General features: G+C 42.4%; 1 protein-coding gene across 8 annotated transcripts in view; it reads left to right on the top strand.

The window, feature by feature from the left end:
- DMXL2 (Dmx like 2) overlaps positions 1–19,651 on the top strand; it is a 181,602-nt gene that overhangs the window by 87,734 nt on the left and 74,217 nt on the right. For 7 of the 8 annotated variants that reach the window (XM_040413981.1, XM_040413980.1, XM_040413979.1 and 4 more), the window contains exons 19-24: positions 985–1,095; positions 2,566–2,735; positions 4,000–4,097; positions 15,684–15,849; positions 15,981–16,245; positions 16,413–17,485. In XM_040413981.1, coding sequence (XP_040269915.1) covers positions 985–1,095; positions 2,566–2,735; positions 4,000–4,097; positions 15,684–15,849; positions 15,981–16,245; positions 16,413–17,485 — 1,883 coding nt within the window. The remainder of the gene's footprint in view (positions 1–984; positions 1,096–2,565; positions 2,736–3,999; positions 4,098–15,683; positions 15,850–15,980; positions 16,246–16,412; positions 17,486–19,651) is intronic. The other variant, XM_040413977.1, reaches the window with a different exon arrangement.

Here is a 19,651-nt window from a genome sequence, read left to right as displayed (position 1 = left end):
CTGATCCTTTGTTCTCACAGGAGATGAGCCTTCCGCTTGCTAGAGTTGTCTTATTCCTCTCTCCCCATTGAGAACACATGCATACTCTACTGAACCGGGCATGCATTTGTATGAGGTGTTCGTGAGGAAGGAAAAAATGGGTTGTCTTACCAGGATAAGTGGCTGCGTCTGCAGTTCTTCCTGGATACTGCTCAAAAATGGTCAAAGGCTAAAGGAAGGGGAGCAGTTACATATTAAAACCTAACTTTTATTAGATTCAAAAACGCTCCCAAGGCTGGGAGTAAAATGCCCCTTACAGACAAGTAGAAACAAACCTGTGTAGGACCTAAATTGGTGTGCTACCCAAACCAAACCAAACCACCCTGATACTGAATGCACATAGAACTAGGTGCATGCAGGGCAGGGGGTCCCTGAGTACCAGTCCCAAACAGGGGTGCCGGGACTGTGGGGACACTAGAAAAACACGGAAAGGTCTTACCGGTTTCGTTGAAAACCTCACTATTCACAATGTATGGAAGTGTTGGTAGAGAAGGTGGTCACACAGTGTGGGCTTGTCAGTACCAGGTGTCCAGTCGGTAATACAGGCATCCGATTCTTTGATCAATCGTAGCAGTAGGGAGACCTCAAAATGAAAAATAAACTATCCCTATTAAAACCCTACTTGACCTATTCAGCCCTAGTGACTGCCCTGCATGCACCTAGTTCTATGTGCATTCAGTCTCGGGGTGGTTTGCACCTAGCCTGGTGTGTCGCCATGTCTATGGGTAGCACACCAATTTAGGTCCTACACATTGTTTGTTTCTACTTGTTTGTAAGGGGCATTTTACTCCCAGCCTTGGGAGCGTTTTTTGAATCTAATAAAAGTTAGGTTTTAATATGTAACTGCTCCCCTTCCTTTAGCCGGTGTTCGTGAGGAATAACCGTATACGATACTTAATAATACAATAAGATTGTACTTACACTTTATAAATGTTGTGTTTTTAGGAGGAGATAACCTTGATGAATGTGGCTTGAGGTACTTGTTGGCTATGAGGTTACACACATGTCTATTAACATCCCTTCCTCCGTTGTATCGTCTTCAGCTACTCCACCAAGGTATCCTTCTTTTTTTTTTTTTTCCTTTCTTTAAAACTGTGGGTATTTCTGATCTGAAAGAATAGTAGGTTACTCCTCCTTTGTGAACAAAGACTTGTAACATAAAGAGGATCTGTCCCCTCTCCATTCGTGTTTTTATTATTATTATTATTATTATTATTACTTTCATTCCCCGTGTAATAACATATCTGGAACATTTATTCCTATGACTGTATGATTTGCCGTTCCTTTATTGTTTCTACTAGAAGTTATTAATAAATTGCTTGCAGTAAAGGTACAGATGGGTGTTACCAGTTGGGGGTGTGTCCCTACAAAGTCTGACACCAGCAGCACAGATTGGATAAAGTCAGACACACCCCTTACTGGTAACACCCAGCAGTACCCTTACTGCAGACCGCTGGCAATTAATTTGTAAACTTCTAACAGGAACAATACAGGAATGACACAACATAGTCATAAGAATAGATGCTCCAGGATCGTTATTACATGGAGAATGCAAGTAGTTACTAAAACTGACAGAGAGGTGACAGGTCCCCTTTAATAGCTTATTGGTTTACATAAGGTCCTAATAATGTTTATTTCCATCTTACCTCATACCAGAAAAGAAAGTTAATCCCCAAACACTGTATCCTGTATAGGAAGTAACTCTGTTAGCATCAGCCCATAGTGTGGTATGGCACTACATCTAATATATTCTAGACTACTGCCTTCAGCTGGAGGGGATATACTAGAGTTTGCAGTGACATTGAGATAATGTAAAGTGCCAAAAGCTGGACCTTCAGTTTACCAGTATATCCACACAGCAAAAACAGCAGCATATCTGCTGGAGTTCTTCATAGTGTGTCTGCTGTATAGGGGTGAAATTCACATTAAAGCTCCTATATATGAATTGACATGTTGCAGATTTGGAATCCATACCGCAAACTAAGTTATATGTGGATTCTTATTAAGGGAGCCCTTTCACGTTCCTCAGCTCTGTACAGAGATGATCTAACTTTTCATATTAAAGGGGTGTTCTGAGATTTTGATACTAATAATCATCAGGATAGGTTATCAATATCTGATGGGTGGGGGTCCGACACCTGAGACCCCAGCCAATCAGCTGTTTTGAGAAGGCACCAGCATGCCTTCTCCATGCTTACCAAGCACAGCGCCATACGTTGTATAGCAGCTGTGGTTGGTATCGCGCTCGGCCCCATTGAAGGGAATGCATCTGAGCTCGATACCAAGCACAGGGGCTCTACAATGTACAACAATGTGCCTTCTCAAACAGCTGATAGGCAGGGGTCCTGGGTGTCGGACCCCCATCAACCAGATACTGATGACCTCTCCTGAGGATACTTCATCAGTATCAAAATCTCAGAAAACCCCTTTAATCTGTGGTTATTCCATTACTGTATTGTAGAAACATTCTTTGTCAGTTCTAGATGATTTACTTGCTGTGGTGACATGCTTTCTCATCTTCTGCAGGGTTGTCCACGTGTCATTTTGCATGGGCCTTTCACTCAGAGGCTGAGGAAGAAGTAATCAACATGACCCCAGCAATTCAGAGGGGCGACCCACAGTGGTCTGAACTGAGAGCAATGGGAATTGGTTGGTGGGTGCGGAACATAAACACTCTCCGCAGATGCATAGAAAAGGTAGTTACCTACTAATTCAATGAAATGTGCGTTAATAAAAATGAAATAATACTGAAACTACACAGTGTAATGTTTTTGGGTGTAAATGGTGTAAAGTTTCATTCCCTGGAATTGGGCTTGCCATTGTGCGGTAATTTTTGGAGAATGATATTTATTGGACAATCCCTTCCCATTAGTGAATGTCTGTAAAATTGCTTTCCTTGTGTGGTTTTGTACATAGACGTTCTGCACCTCTATCTATCTATCTATATCTATATATATATATATATATATATATATATAACAAGGAATGTGGGCAGCACCACTGTCTATATAGTACAGACGGAGTGCCAGCGGCTGGATGTGCTGCGGATTTCATTTATTATATATATATATATATAGAGGCCAAAGCTTTTTTCCTGTGGTCGCAATAAGCAAGACAGTATCCAATTATACAATGAAATCTTCAGCTTCCCATTGTAAGCGACAGATGCTGCAATGTATGGGCGACCCCAGTGTCCTGCGGAGATCAGTGTTGTCACTTGTCACTAAAGACCTGGTGGCTCATACAACAGTCACTATAGAATCTGATGTGGTTGGGGCTCTATCTGCCATGCAGTGGGATGCAGGTTATCACTATCGCTGACTGTAGGAAGTTCATGACAGTCTCCCCGTAAAGTCACTCCTAAACAAACATTTCTGTTAATTACAGTATATTAGTAGCCTTTTGTATCAGGGTGTACCTGCTTATGGCACCCAGCTCCTGAAAACAGCGGATCATGGGGGAGGAGCGAGTCAGACCCACGCCATTCCAATAGTTACGTCCTGGAAAACCCCTTTAATGTTTAGTGCTGTGTAATAAATGAGGTGCTTTATAGGGGTTGTCCAATTAAAGGGATTGTCCGGGCTCAGGGCTGAAGTCGGATATCACCTCTTCTGTATTCCCTTACTATGTATGAGAGGGGCATCGGGGCATTTCTTTCCGCATTGCGAGCCACTGTTTGTTGTGAGCCGGTGACGTGCTGGGCTTCACAACACTATGCTAGGCGGAGACTTCCACCTAGAAATGAGCCCGGTGATGTCATCACCATCAGAATAGTCTTGGTCCTGCCACGTACACTGATCTATCAGACACTTATCCCCTGCCCTGTGGATAGGGGATACATTGTCTTAATTGGACAATCCCTTAAATTTTTTACATGGATAGTCAGCCCAGAAATATAAAAAATGTCATGTATGACTTTGATGTTCACATGGATGTGATTTGAATGTTCCTATTTAACAGGTTGCTAAAGCGTCATTTCAGAGAAACAGTGATCCCTTAGATGCTGCAATTTTCTACCTAGCAATGAAGAAGAAGGCAGTTCTCTGGGGTTTATTCAGGCAAGTACAGTGTAATGAAATTCTGTATGAAATGATATTTAAAATCTGATTTATTTTGTCCAAACATTTACCATATTATATTTGACGTGGTTCATAACTTTCCTAAGAAAAGTGTTACTTGTTCTAACAAGGCATTTGAATTTACTTTCCAAATAATATGTAATTCCTCCCTGTTTTATTGGCTTGTATGGGATGTAGTCATCCTTCTACTAAATCAGCATTTTTTATTGTTGTTATTATGTTTATTATTATATACCTTGCTTCCATGTGGGCCCCTTTTAGCTCCTTGATGTACATGTACGCCACAGGTGTACAAGGAGTATCTTGAGCGGGCCCAGGAGTTAAGCCCACTCCATACACAACAGTTGCCCCCAGTTGACACCCACTTGCTGAGACTGGGATCTGATCCCAGACGTTTCACCCCTCAGTTGCCATGGCCCATAGTAACAGTGGAATCTAAGCAGTCAAAGAGGACCTTTCATCTCTCCTGACATGCCTGTATTAATAGCTTCATGCATTCCCCATGTAATAACAATTCTAGAGCATCTATTCTTATGTCTGTATGTTGTATCATTCCTCTAGTATTTCTACTAGAAGTTATTAATGAATTGCTATTAGCCTTCAATAAGGGTACAGAGGGGTGGTAACAAGTTAGGTGTGTACCTGCACAGTCTAAAAATGGCAGTACTGATTGGATAGAGCAAATATGTGCAGGTACATCCCCCCACTGGGTACCACCCCTCTGTACCCTTACTGCAGACTGCTGGTAATTCATTCATAACTTCTAGTAGAAATAATAAAGGAACGGCACAACATAGAGCCATAAGAGTAGATGCTCCAGAATTGTTATTACATGGGGAATGCATGAAGCTATTAAAACAGGCATGTCAGGAGCGGTGACAGGGACTCTTTAAACAGACTGAGGAAACGCCAATCGCCGCTCTTTCCCTATGGTGTCCCAAGCGGATGTCAAACTGGGCGGCAGGGGGTCATGTAAGACTTCTATAACCTCTGGCAGGGTGTAGTAGGATGTTGGTAAATTCATTATACACTGCAATGCAGTGTATGGTGAATTTAGTGTTGCAGTGTACAAGTGAGAGCTTTGTCAAGTTCCCTGAGAGGGCAAAAAGAAAATATATAAACCTGTTTAAAAATAAAAAAAAAAACGCACAAAGAAAAATATACAAAAATTTCAAAATGCGCCCATTCCCCTTTATCAAATTAAAAATAAAAATAAAATTGGTATCACAGTGTCCGAAAATGTCTGAGCTACTAAAATATTATTATATTTATCCCCCCACAATAAAAGCTATAAAAGAGGCCAAACTTGCCGTTTTTTGGTCACCTCCCCCAAAAAATGGAATAAAATGATATCAAAAAGCTTTATTCTCTTCCTAAGGATATCAATAAAAACTACAGCCCACTCCACAAGAAATCAAGTCAACTAAGGTCAATGGAAAAATAAAAACATTGTGGGTGTCAGAATGTGGAGAGAGAAAGCAATTTTAATTTTTTAATGTTTTAAAATTTTTAACAAAAAAAAAGTGAAACAAATGCATACACATACCAAAATGGTATCATTAAAACTACAGATCGCCTTGCAAAAAATTTGCACTCACTTAGCTAAATGTGGTATTGTTGTAATTGAAGATAACAAGTCAGTTAAGCATAAGGAACACCATAAAAACCAAACCCATAAATGCATTTTTTCCCCCAATTACACCCCATTTGGAATCTTTACCAGCTTCCTACTACGTCGTATTCAATATTAATGGTGCTATAAGAAAGTATATGTTGTCCTGCAAAAAACAATCCCTCATACATGGTGTACAATGTGAATGGAACGAAAAATAAAAAAAAAGCTATGGCTCAAGGAAGGGCAGGAAGTAAAATGCAAAAATAAAAAATCATCCAGGGCTCAAGGGGTTAAAGTGTACCTAACCTTTCAACATACTTTACATTAATCACTAGTACAATGTGTGTACATGAGGAATACCACTATTTTTCCCCTCACCCACAACAGCACCACAAGAGAGAGAGAGGCTCCGCCCCCGCAGACAGGGAACCTGAAGTACAAAAAGGCAGAGGCTCTTCTCCCACTTCAGTATGGTTTCCTGTCTCTGGAGAGAAGCCTGAAGTTCTCTGTAGCTTCTCCCTGTGGGTATCCCCGATTTTACCTGCGTTCCCTTCCTCTATTGGGCGGCATGTTTGTGCGCTGATGGACCGGCAGAGGCGCGATAGCCAGTACGGAGGGCTCGATAGCGCTGTGGGATATGTCTGCTTGGTGGCGTAGTGGCGCACCATAGGCAGTCAGGAGTGAGTCCCATGGGAGGAGCGGAGCTTCCGGAGGCCTGAGTGGCTTAGCAGGAAGCGGAAGACGTTGGAAAAGAGGCTTGAACACTGAGCGCCGGATTTGAAGCGGCTCAGTGATGACGTCAAGGGGAGGCGCTAATAAGAGCACGTTACCGGAATGAAGTTGCCAGCGGGTGCATGCAGATCTCTGTAAGGTACATGTGCATCGTCTCCTGGCGGGTATTCCTTTTTGTAACCTGGATTAGGAGGGCTGATATCCCGTGACAGGATGGAGGAAGACAAAAAGGATGTTCCTGATGATCCTGCTTCCACTCCAGCTCTGGTACCTCAAGGGGAGTGAGCGGCCTCTAGCTAAATTGTCATTTAATAGGACCTGTATTAATGAGATAGATATATATATCTATGTATATTACAGGGTAAACCTAGGAAAGCTTTGGCTAAAAGGAAAAATAATGTGTCCTATGCAGATGCCCTCTATCATCTGAATATTTGAAAAAGTTGTGTCAGGCCTGCATTGACAGAACGGTGGCAGAAGAATCAGTCTTTTTATAAGAACCTTCAGACACTTGTTAGGTCTGAGGTCAACTCTTCTATGTCCACAAGAAGATCTAAGTCAGAAAGAGCAAAAATCTAAACAAGTCCAGTGTCTTAGTGTGATGAACTCCTCTGACTCAGAGCAGGAACAGGATTTTCATTCATTTGAAGATCTATGTTTGCACGTATCTTCTTCTTATTCTGGACAAGAGGAAATAGAAATGGGAAGGCCCTTTTTTTTAAGTGGAAGATGTAGATTGTCTTTTAAAAGATGTAAAATCGACCATGGGCATTGATGATTCTAAAGAACCGATATCCATACAAGATATGATGATTGGGGGGCTTGAAATTAGGCTTCGGAGATGTTTCCCTGTACATAAAATGGAACGTCTTTAATTAAGGGGGAGTGGAATAAGCCTGGTAGGAGAGTTTATATTTCAAAAAACATTAAAAGAAAATACCCCTTTTCAGAAGCAGATTGTACCCATTGGAACAAAGCACCCAAGACAGATGTTGCTATTTCTAAAGTAACTAAGACATCGTGTCTCCCCTTTGAGGATATGGGCTCCCTTAAGGACCCATTAGATAAAAAAGCTGATGGGTTTTTAAAGGGTGCATGGGAGGCGGCCACATCTTTTTTCAGGCCTTCTGTCGCGTCCACTTTTATGGCCCGTTCCTTGATTGTTTGGCTCTCTGAGTTAGAGGATCAAGTAAAAAAGCAAATGTCCTAGGGAGGAAATTCTAGCAGTCTTCCTACCATTAAAAAAGTGGCTGATTTTTTAGCAGACGCCACTGCAGATTCTCTTAGGCTGGCGACTAGATCTTCTGCTTTTGCTAACGCAAATTTCCAACAGTTCCTGGATCTTAGACACCATAGGTCTAGGTTTAAAACTAGAGTTTCGTTCCCCTCCTCCAGTAAGGTTTATAGTCACAAAGTCTGGGGAGAAAAGAACAGGTTCTATAGAACTAGAAGTCTTGCAATTGTTAAAAAAAGAAGTCCTGATTCCGGGTCCAGGAGCATGCGCCAGCCTTTCTTGTCCGCAGCGTCAGCGTGATCACTGGCTTCAGGCGCAGGAGAACGCAAGCCAGTGGTCACGCTTCGCCCCCGACCTCACCAGCATCAGGTATTACACTATTTAGGCACATTATCCAAGGGCATAAATATTATATTACCTCAAAAGAAACGCTGGGCGCGCGCACACACTTGACATGGCGCAGTGAGAACAAAGCTGCCGGCTGACCGCAGTAGCCGCCGTAACATAGAGCACACCGGGCATGCGTGAGACCTGCGTGATCCCAGCCTCTAGGCAGGATGTCAATCAAAGTGAAAAGAACGGGTAGGGGTGGGCTTATTTTTACTTGCCTCCTTGACTTCAAGCTGACTAAAGATAGTGAGAACGGTGATTAAAAATGCAGCAACTGATGGAAGAATGAAAAACATCATTGTGAACACACTGGGGGCTACTGTAAGGTAATGATGTTGGTTTTATATGTGTTTTGGAGGTGACCGGTTCCCTTTAAACAGACAAGGGGGTACCAGGAGCAAGGCCTTAATGGTAATGTCAAGTGAGATCCTTCAGTTGGCAGAAGAAAATTGTAGTTCCATCTCTGCAGTTCACATTAAAGGCACAGAAAATATTCAGGCAGATTTTTTGAGTCATCACGTTATCTCCCAGGGGGAATGGAGTCTAAACCAGAAATTATTTAATAGGATTTCAGACATTTGGGGGGTTGCTTCAGTAGACCTGTTTGCTACTAGTCAAAATAGGAAAGTGAAGACATTCTTTTCTCTGTCTCCAGAGGGATACCCCTGTGGTCTAGATGCCTTCCTTCACAGTTGGAATTTTTACTTGGGGTATGCCTTCCCTCCCTTTTCATAGATTCCCAGAGTATGCAGAAGATAAGGGAAGATCGTGCTTGAGTGATTTTAATAGCTCCCTTTTGGCCCAGAAGAACGTGGTTTACTTGGCTAAGGAAGAGGTCTGTGTTGGACCCGTGGGTCCTTCCGGAGATCCACGACCTTCTGCCTCAGGGGCCAAGTTTCCATCCACAGATTAAGAGCCTCCATCTGACAGCATGGAATTTGAAAGGTTCCTGCTAGCCAAGAAGGGATTCTCATCCAACTTATTAAATACCCTCTTGAAATGTAGAGAGAAGATGACAAATTCCATTTATCGCAGAGTCTGTAAGAAATTTTGCGGATATTGATTTTAGGGATATCCCTTCCCAGGTTCTGGTTTTTCAGGTGTTAGAATTCCTTCAGAAGCGGTTGCAGTTAGGCTCTCTCGGCCTTGTTTAATGAAAATTTGTCATAAGATACGTGGATATCTAGGTTTTTTAGATCAGTTTCCCGTTCTTCTCTTAAACGTTCACCCAAGGTAGCGCCTTGGAATTTGAATTTGGTCCTAAACGCTTTAATAAAACATCCCTTTGAGCCTATTGAGGAGATTTCCATAAAATGTATATCTTTCAAACTGTCTTTTAGTAGCTCTGACTTCGGCCCGTAGGATTAGTGAACTCCACAGTTTTTCCATCAATCCTCCCTATACCACCATACTAGAAGATAGGGTGATCATTTAACCTGATCCAGCCTTCCTTCCTAAGGTGGCTTCCAAGTTTCACAGGTCTCAATTGATTGTACTTCCAACCTTCTATCAGTCACCATCTACTGAAGAAGAAAAGGCTTATCATTGTCTTGACGTTAGAAGGTGTTTGACTCAGTATTTGTCCAGGACTAAAGACTGGAGGAATCTTCCTCGATGTTTGTTGTTTTTCAGGGGAAAAGAAAAGGCCATGCAGCATCAAAAAATACCTTTGCCAGGTGGATTACTTCAGCAATATCATTGGCTTACTCTTCCTCAGGGAAATCTCCTCCAGAAGGCCTTAGGGCTTACTCTACTAGGGCTTTTTCCACTTCTTGGGCTGAGAGGGCTGCTGTATCTATAGAGGATATCTGTAAGGCGGCTGTTTGGTCTTCTCCAACTACCTTCTTCAAACATTACCGTCTACAGTTAGACTATTCTTCGGATCTAACCTTTGCTACTAAGGTGCTTTTGGCTGTCAACCCACCCTAATGGTCTTCATGGTTCTCACTCTCGTGATGCTGTCGTGGGTGAGGGGAAAAATGAAGATTACTCTTACCGGTAATTGGATTTTCCTGAACCCACGACAGCACCCTTATTTCCCTTCCTAATTTTTATTGGTGGTTGGTGCACGTGTGGGTGTTGCAAAAAAAAATAAAAAATTATTATTTTCGGGCAGAGTTTCCTCTCATCTTTGGAAAGACATACTGAAGTCGGAGAAGAGCCTCCGCCTTTTTGTACTTCAGGTTTCCTGTTTGTGGGGGTGGAGCCTCTCTCTCTCGTGATGCTGTCGTGGGTTCAGGAAAATCCAATTACCGGTAAGAGTAATCCTACTGCTCCGTACAGTATTACATCAAGGTTTTATGCCAATCGACTTCTAATGAGACATCTAAAGTCGATATAATTCAGCCGGCATCCCGTAACAATGCAGGGGGGGTCATTTGACCCCCCCCGTATCGGCGATCGCAGCAAACCGCAGGTCAATTCAGACCTGCGGTTTGCTGCGCTTTTTGCAGTTTCTGATCTCCGCAGTCCCTGACCGCGGGGATCAGAAACTTTAGAGTAGCTAAAATCAATATTTTTCACCTGCACGATTTTATGCCGGCGGGTGGTGCGGGGGGGGGGGGGGGGGTGTCGGAGGCGGTGGGGGCGTTGCGGGCGGTGCGGCAGGCGGGATCGCGATCCCCCGCCCGCCTCCCCATGAACGATCGTTGGCTTCTAGTGGGTATACACATTGCTGGCACCCTGGTATAAACGGCTGACATCTGTGCAGATGTCAGCCGTTTAACCCTTTTCATACCGCGGTCCGTACGGACCGCTGTATGGAAAAAGTTAACTGTCATCGGTCAGGGAGCTCCCTTCCTCTCCATCGGGGGGCTGCTGTGCCCCCAGAGAGCCCCCCTCAGCCCTGTGCTTACCCTTCCCCGTCTGCGAAGTTCTGAGCAGACGGGGAAGGTTCCCATGGCAACAGGACGCCTGCTCAGGCGTCCTGCTGTCCATGGTGCTGAACAGATCTGTGCTAAAAGCATAGATCTGTTCAGTGTAAGTAAAATACAGTACAGAACAATATATATTGTACTGTACTGTATTATACAGACATCAGACCCACTGGATCTTCAAGAACCAAGTGGGTCTGGGTCACAAAAATGTAAAAAAAAGTGAAAAAAGTTAAGATAAAAAAAAAAAAACATTTATCACTGAATAAAAATTAAAAAAATAAAATACACTACACATATTAGGTATCGCCGCATCCGTAACGACCTGATCTATAAAACGGTCATGTTACTTTCCCCGTACGGTGAACGCCATAAAAATAAAAAAATAAAAACTATGAGAAAATTGAAATTTTGCCCACCTTACTTCCCAAAAAAGGTAATAAAAGTGATCAAAAAAGTTGCATGTACGCCAAAATAGTACCAATCAAACCGTCATCTCATCCCGCAAAAAATGATACCCTACTCAAGATAATCGCCCAAAAACTGAAAAAACTATGGCTCTTAGACTATGGAAACACTAAAACATGATTTTTTTTGTTTCAAAAATGAAATCATTGTGTAAAATTTACATAAATAAAAAAAAGTATACATATTAGGTATCGCCGCATCCGTATCGCCCGGCTCCGTGACAACCTGCTCTATAAAATTACCACATGATCTAACCTGTCAGATGAATGTTGTAAATAACAAAAAAAAAACGTGCCAAAAAAGCTATTTCTTGTTACCTTGCTGCACAAAAAGTAATATAGAGCAACCAAAAATCATATGTACCCTAAACTAGTACCAACAAAACTGCCACCCTATCCCGTAGTTTCTAAAATGGAGTCACTTTTTTGGAGTTTCTACTCTAGGGGTGCATCAGGGGGCTTCAAATGGGACATGGTGTCAAAAAACCAGTCCAGCAAAATCTGCCTTCCAAAAACCGTATGGCATTCCTTTCCTTCTGCGCCCTGCCGTGTGCCCGTACAGCGGTTTACGACCACATATGGGGTGTTTCTGTAAACTACAGAATAAGGGCCATAAATAATGAGTTTTGTTTGGCTGTTAACCCTTGCTTTGTAACTGGAAAAAAAATATTACAATGGAAAATCTGCCAAAAATGTGAAATTTTTAAATTGTGTCTCTATTTTCCATTAAATCTTGTGCAATACCTAAAGGGTTAACAAAGTTTGTAAAATCAGTTTTGAATAGCTTGAGGGGTGTAGTTTCTTAGATGGGGTCACTTTTATGGAATTTCTAATCTAGGGGTGCATCAGGGGGGCTTCAAATGGGACATGGTGTCAAAAAACCAGTCCAGCAAAACCTGCCTTCCAAAAACCAAACCGCGCACCTTTCACTCTACGCCCTACTGTGTGGTCGTACAGTAGTTTACGGCCACATATGGGGTGTTTCTGTAAACAGCAGAGTCAGGGCAATAAAGATACAGTCTTGTTTGGCTGTTAACCCTTGCTTTGTTAGTGGAAAAAATGGGTTAAAATTGAAAATTAGGCAAAAAAATGAAATTCTCAAATTTCATCCCCATTTGCCAATAACTCTTGTGCAACACCTAAAGGGTTAACGACGTATGTAAAATCAGTTTTGAATACCTTGAGGGGTGTAGTTTCTTAGATGGGGTCACTTTTAGGGAGTTTCTCCTCTAGGGGTGCATCAGGGGGCTTCAAATGGGACATGGTGTCAAAAAAACAGTCCATAAAAATCAGCCTTCCAAAAACCATACGGCGCACCTTTCACTCTACGCCCCGCTGTGTGGCCGTACAGTAGTTTACGGCCACATATTGGGTGTTTCTGTAAACGGCAGAGTCAGGGCAATAAAGATACAATCTTGTTTGACTGTTAACCCTTGCTTTGTTAGTGGAAAAAATGGGTTAAAATGAAAAATTTGACAAAAAAATGAAATTCTCAAATTTCCTCCCCATTTGCCAATAACTCTTGTGCAACACCTAAAGGGTTAACAATGTATGCAAAATCAGTTTTGAATACCTTGAGGGGTGTAGTTTCTTAGATGGGGTCATTTTTGGGTGGTTTCTATTATGTAAGCCTCGCAAAGTGACTTCAGACCTGAACTGGTCCCTAAAAATTGAGTTTTTGTAAATTTCTGAAAAATTTCAAGATTTGCTTCTAAACTTCTAAGCCTTGTAACATACCCAAAAAATAAAATATCATTCCCAAAACAATTCAAACATGAAGTTGACATATGGGGAATGTAAAGTCATCACAATTTTTTGGGGTATTACTATGTATTACAGAAGTAGAGAAACTGAAACTTTGAAATTTGCTAATTTTTCCAAATTTTTGGTAAATTAGGTATTTTTTTGTGCAAAAAAAACTAATTTTTTTGACTTCATTTTACCAGTGTCATGAAGTACAATATGTGACGAAAAAACAATCTCATAACGGCCTGGATACGTCAAAGCGTTTTAAAGTTATCAGCACTTAAAGTGACACTGGTCAGATTTGCAAAAAATGGCCTGGTCCTTAAGGTGAAAATGAGCCCGGTCCTTAAGGGGTTAAAGAGAATTCCACCTTAATGGGGTTGTTCACACGTAGGGACCTTTTCTGGAAGCTCTCTAGTGTGGCCTTATCCCCACCGCTGGGTTCCGGCTCAGCACTACTCTGGGGTGCCGCAGGTCTGGGGTCTTCCCGCATTAACGTATAGTTTGACATGGGCCATATGCCAGCAGCATCCAGTGACTAGCTGCTGCGGTGACGTGTCACCCATGCATCACGTCACTGGGTCACGTGAAGAATGGGTGACACGTTGCCCCTTTCTCCATTCACTGGGGGTTGGGACTTATCTCTGAATGGACATTCTGGAACATCCATTCAGAGATTGCAGCTGCACCCTAATTTGTCAGTGACCTCATAGAGAAGGCAGGGACCGTTCCAGGGTGTCTCTGCCTTCTGGTTGTCTGTGAGAGCACTGTGTATACAGCTAAGTAAGCGATATGCCACTTCCTGTTCTGGCCCAGCGATCATGTAGCCGTGACACTGCAGGAGCTGCTCTGTCTTCCTTAGACCTCCATCAGCCCCTGCAGTGAGGCTGTACAGCTTAGTACACTGCTTTACAGCCTCCCCGGGGACTGCATTCCTCCTGTCACTGGGATGACTATGTCAGCCCCATTTACAGGAGAAACCAACATGAAAAGAAAATGTGATGTTAAATGTCCCCCAGAGGTCTTGTATGACCTTGGTGTAAAATCTAAATAAAATGGTGTTTTAGGGTACTTTCACACTAGCGTTTTTCTTTTCCGGCACTGAGTTCCGTCCTAGGGGCTCTATACCGGAAAAGAACTGATCAGGTATATCCCCATGCATTCTGAATGGAGAGCAATCCGTTCAGGATGCATCAGGATGTCTTCAGTTCAGTCATTTTGACCGATCAGGCAGAAGATAAAACCGCAGCATGCTACGGTTTTATCTCAGGCCCAAAAAACTGAAGACTTGCCAGATCCGGCATTTTTTTCCCATAGGAATGTATTAGTGCCTGAATACCGGATCCGTCCTTCCGGTCTGCGCATGCGCAGACTGAAAAGAAGGTGAAAAAAAATGCTGGATCCGTTTTACCGGAAAGACAGATCCGGCATTTCAATGCATTTTTCTGACTGATCAGTTATTTTTAAGACTGATCAGGATCCTGGTAAGTCTTACAAATGCCATCAGTTGGCATACGTTTTGCCGGATCCGGCAGGCAGTTCCGGCGATGGAACTGCTTGCCAGATCACTCTGCCGCAAGTGTGAAAGTAGCCTTCTAAAAATAAAGAATTTTTTTTTTGTAAAAACGCCCTTTTTCAGAATTAAGTCATTTAAAAATTGTTAAAAATAGAAGAAAAAAAAAAGACATTTCTCGTTAATGGCATTGGGGGACACATCACCATGGTATATGCCCAGCTACCACTAAGAGGCACTAGATATCAAAAAAGGTTGGCTCCGCCCAGGTGGGCTGTACCCTCTCCACAGCACTAGGCTATTCAGTTTTAGGCCTCATGCACACGACCGTGGTGTGTTTTGCGGTTCGCAAATCGCGGATCTGCAAAACACGGATGGCGTCCGTGCGCGTTGGAGAGGATATAGCCCACCTGGGCGGAGCCAACCTTTTTTGATATCTAGTGCCTCCTAGTGGTAGCTGGGCATATACCATGGTGCTGTGTCCCCCAATACATTGAACGAGAAACCGATTTTACGGTAAGTACAAAAATCAAATTATTTGGTGTCACCCCGTCTATAGCAACCTGCTATATTAAAATATAACATGAAATATCCCATCAGGTGAAAATTGTACCAAGGAAAATATCGGCTCATTTCACAAAGAACGAACCCCAATACAGGACCGTCATAACCAGAAAATTTTAAAAATATGGCACTAAGAAAAATGCTTAGTGTGTAAAACTTAAACATATTTGGTATCGCCGTAACGACCCGCTCTATAAAAATATCACATAATCTAGCCCATCAGGTGAACGCTGTAAATTTTTTTTGCCAAAATAGCTTTTTTTTCCCCCCATGTCAAATGTGTCCAAAGCCTTTAATTGCTGTAATGGTAATTTAGAAGCTTTTTATAAATTGGAGATAATTTGTAAATACAAAACTGTAATTGAATATCTGACACTTCTTTTTAAAACACTTAGTTTTTTGTTTTTGTTTTGTTTTTCATCTTTTTGCAGATCACAGCACGATGAGAAAATGACAACATTCTTCAGCCATAATTTTAAGGAGGATCGATGGAGAAAAGCAGCCCTAAAGAATGCATTCTCCTTGCTTGGCAAGCAGCGCTTTGAGCAGTCTGCAGCTTTCTTTTTACTGGCTGGTTCATTGAAGGATGCTATTGAGGTATACAGGGTTACCACTGCATTTTTATTATTAAATATTATTATAATATATTTTTTTGTTTTTGTTTTACTAAGCTTTATCTAGCAGTTGCCTAAATGAAGCAGTATCTAGTGCAAACTTTTTCGTTTTAGGTCTGTCTGGAAAAAATGGAAGACATTCAATTGGCATTGGTCATTGCTCGGTTGTATGAGTCAGAATTTGACACCTATTCTACATATGAGTCTCTCCTCTACGAAAGAGTATTGGGATGTCAGAAAGATGGGACAGGCTTCTGCTGTTCAAAGCTGCATCCTGACCCTTTCCTTCGGAGTATTGCCTACTGGATAATAAAGGACTACACCAAAGCATTGGATACTTTATTAGAACAAACCCCAAAGGAAGATGATGAAATCCCTGGTAAGCGTATTTCCTTGTTAGTAATCTTTTTTAGAAATTTTCATACGGATCCGTTTTAAGGCTTCATACATGTACATTTCTTGATAAGTAGTGTGTGTCTTCATATATGTAGATGGAAAGACACTAATATGAAGCTTGGATTAATTGTGTTTTTTTTTTTTTTATAGTTCTAGTCAAGTCGTGCAACCCTGTGGTGTTTAGTTTTTACAACTTTCTTCGCACTCACCCTCTTCTGATCCGCCGTCGTGTCACTGTTCCAGAAGCCACTCTTGCTACTGTTAGTTCAAAAACAGATAAAAACTACATGGATGAAATAAATCTTATAGAAAGGAAATTATTTTTTACCACCGCAAATGCTCACTTCAAAGTAGGATGTCCAGTTCTTGCTTTAGAAGTTTTGTCTAAGATTCCGAAGCTTAGTAAGTCCATGTTTAATAATGAAGATCTCCTAAGTGTGGGATCTGTTGGGCCGGACAGTTTCCATTCTATAGGAAAAAGTCACTTGGAGGAGGGGAGTGAGTCTGACTGGTTCTCCCTGGCACCATCATCAGCCAAACAATCAATGTTTGAAGACTCTGTAAATAATTTTGACTGGGGCTCTCCTCTTATTAAAATTGAGGATGAGCCACTTCAGCTGGATTGGGAAGAGAATAAGGAGAGTGACACAGGGGATGATGATGGTTTGGTGTTAAAAAGTTTAAATCTGGAGCAAAAAGATCAAAGCCTAAGAGATGCCAGTTCTGAAACACCAACCATAGACAACTCCGTGCCAGCCGGGAACGAAGTTGACGTCATTGCAGAACAGCTTAAATTCAGAGCTTGCTTGAAGATTCTTATGACGGAACTGAGGACTTTGGCCACAGGGCATGAAGTAGATGGTGGAAAACTGAGGTTCCAGCTGTATAACTGGCTGGAAAAAGAGATAGCTGCCATGCACAAAATATTCAACCATGAAACTGAAAGCAAAGACTTCACAATTGAAACTCCTCCACCCGTGGATATATTGGACGGCCATGAATTTCCAGATAAATCAGATATAGGATCCTATGAACGGCATCAAATTGAACGCCGCAGGTTACAAGCGAAGCGGGAGCATGCTGAAAAACGGAAATGGTGGTTGCAAAAGAACCAAGCTCTTCTCCGAGTCTTCCTGAGCTACTGCAGTTTGCATGGTGCTCAGGGTGGTGGCTTGGCCTCTGTAAGGATGGAGCTGAAGTTTTTATTGCAAGAGTCTCAGCAGGTAATAACATGGAACTTTTTGCGCATGCGTGACTTGCAGAAATTTAGGATATCATTTATATTTGTTGTGCAGATTTAGAAATGTTATGTTCAGCACATTACATGTTCTTGTTTGTTATTTTGACGCAACATTTTGGTGCTTGTTCTTTAATTTCCAAGTTTCTAGTACCTTCCCATAATGGCCTACAACAGATGTGTGAATTTCAAGGAAAATCATGGCAAAAATATAGAAAATTGTAATAATTATGGTGATATTATCTGTAACCCAAGTTCACACACAGCTTAAAAAATATGTTGTGGAAACAGCCTAAATATCTGGACCCATGTGCATGTGTAACGTGGGCATTTGGCTGAAGATATCACTTGCAGAGCTGTTCCTGTCATCTTAACGGCAGGCATCATGGCTGTAGCGTCACATGAACAATGAATGCATGTGACCGCTTAAGACCTATCGGGGATCAGAGTGGTGGAACAGGAGCAGCAGGGGACGATGCCCTCTGCTCCCTGCCTAATTTAAAAAAGAAGAATTGGAGAACCCCTTTAAGCCTATCACTAATCTGTAATCTGTTTCCATTTTTCTAGTTCGGTTAGATGCACACTGGATTCAGGGCTTAGGGCTGTATTAGACTAGCACAGAGGTGGGTAACCTCCGGTACTCCGGCTGTTTTGAAACTACAACTTCCTGCATGCTTGCTCTGCTCTTCTAAGAAAGCTCATAGAAATGAATGGAGCATGCTGGAAATTGTAGTTTCACAACAGCTGAAGTGGCGAAGGTTGCTGACCCCTGGACTAGCAGATGAGCATTATGAAGGACAATCACCTGCTCATCAGTGAAGGAAGCCGCAGTATGGGGAGGAGAGATGGCTAATGCCGTAGCTTGTCCCCATACAGAATCATTTTCCAGATTGTGATTAGACGGCATGATCTGCTGCCGGCAAACGGTAATTCTTTTAGCCTGCATAAAAGATGTGATTGCCCGATGGGCGAGCACTTGCTCGTTCATCATGAAATCGGTGGCACATTTACACAAGCAGACCATCGCTAGCGAGCGTTCCTACAAGCGCTTGTTATCAATGATCTGGCAGATTCTCAGCTAGTGTAATACAGGCCTTAGAGTCGCAGTACAGGTCTACATCTACAATGTGTACATTTACTATTGTAAAAAAATGTGTGATGTGTGACATGCAGCGTCATTTTTTGCAGGATCCCCTTGTATTGAAAAGAGCAATCTACTTTTCATTACTGCTTAAGTATTAAACAGTATGCAGACCACATGTACGCCATGTATGAGTTAACACACGTGCCTAACTAGACATGGTAACTAAACTACACTGCTCAAAAAAATAAAGGGAACACAAAAATAACACATCCTAGATCTGAATTAATTAAATATTCTTCTGAAATACTTTGTTCTTTACATAGTTGAATGTGCTGACAACAAAATCACACAAAAATTAAAAATGGAAATCAAATTTTTCAACCCATGGAGGTCTGGATTTGGAGTCACACTCAAAATTAAAGTGGAAAAACACACTACAGGCTGATCCAACTTTGATGTAATGTCCTTAAAACAAGTCAAAATGAGGCTCAGTAGTGTGTGTGGCCTCCACGTGCCTGTATGACCTCCCTACAACGCCTGTGCATGCTCCTGATGAGGTGGGGGGCAGTCTCCTGAGGGATCTGCTCCCAGACCTGGACTAAAGCATCTGCCAACTCCTGGACAGTCTGTGGTGCAATGTGACGTTGGTGGATAGAGCGAGACATGATGTCCCAGATGTGCTCAATTGGATTCAGGTCTGGGGAACGGGCGGGCCAGTCCATAGCATCAATGCCTTCGTCTTGCAGGAACTGCTGACACACTACAGCCACATGAGGTCTAGCATTGTCTTGCATTAGGAGGAACCCAGGGCCAACCGCATCAGCATATGGTCTCACAAGGGGTCTGAGGATATCATCTCGGTACCTAATGGCAGTCAGGCTACCTCTGGCGAGCACATGGAGGGCTGTGCGGCCCTCCAAAGAAATGCCACCCCACACCATTACTGACCCAATGCCAAACCGGTCATGCTGGAGGATGTTGCAGGCAGCAGAACGTTCTCCACGGTGTCTCAAGACTCTGTCACGTCTGTCACATGGGATCAGTGTGAACCTGCTTTCATCTGTGAAG

This window comes from Bufo bufo, chromosome 1 (genome assembly GCF_905171765.1).
Source record: "Bufo bufo chromosome 1, aBufBuf1.1, whole genome shotgun sequence".
Lineage (NCBI taxonomy): Eukaryota > Metazoa > Chordata > Amphibia > Anura > Bufonidae > Bufo > Bufo bufo.
This window is presented reverse-complemented; position numbering and strand designations above follow the sequence as displayed.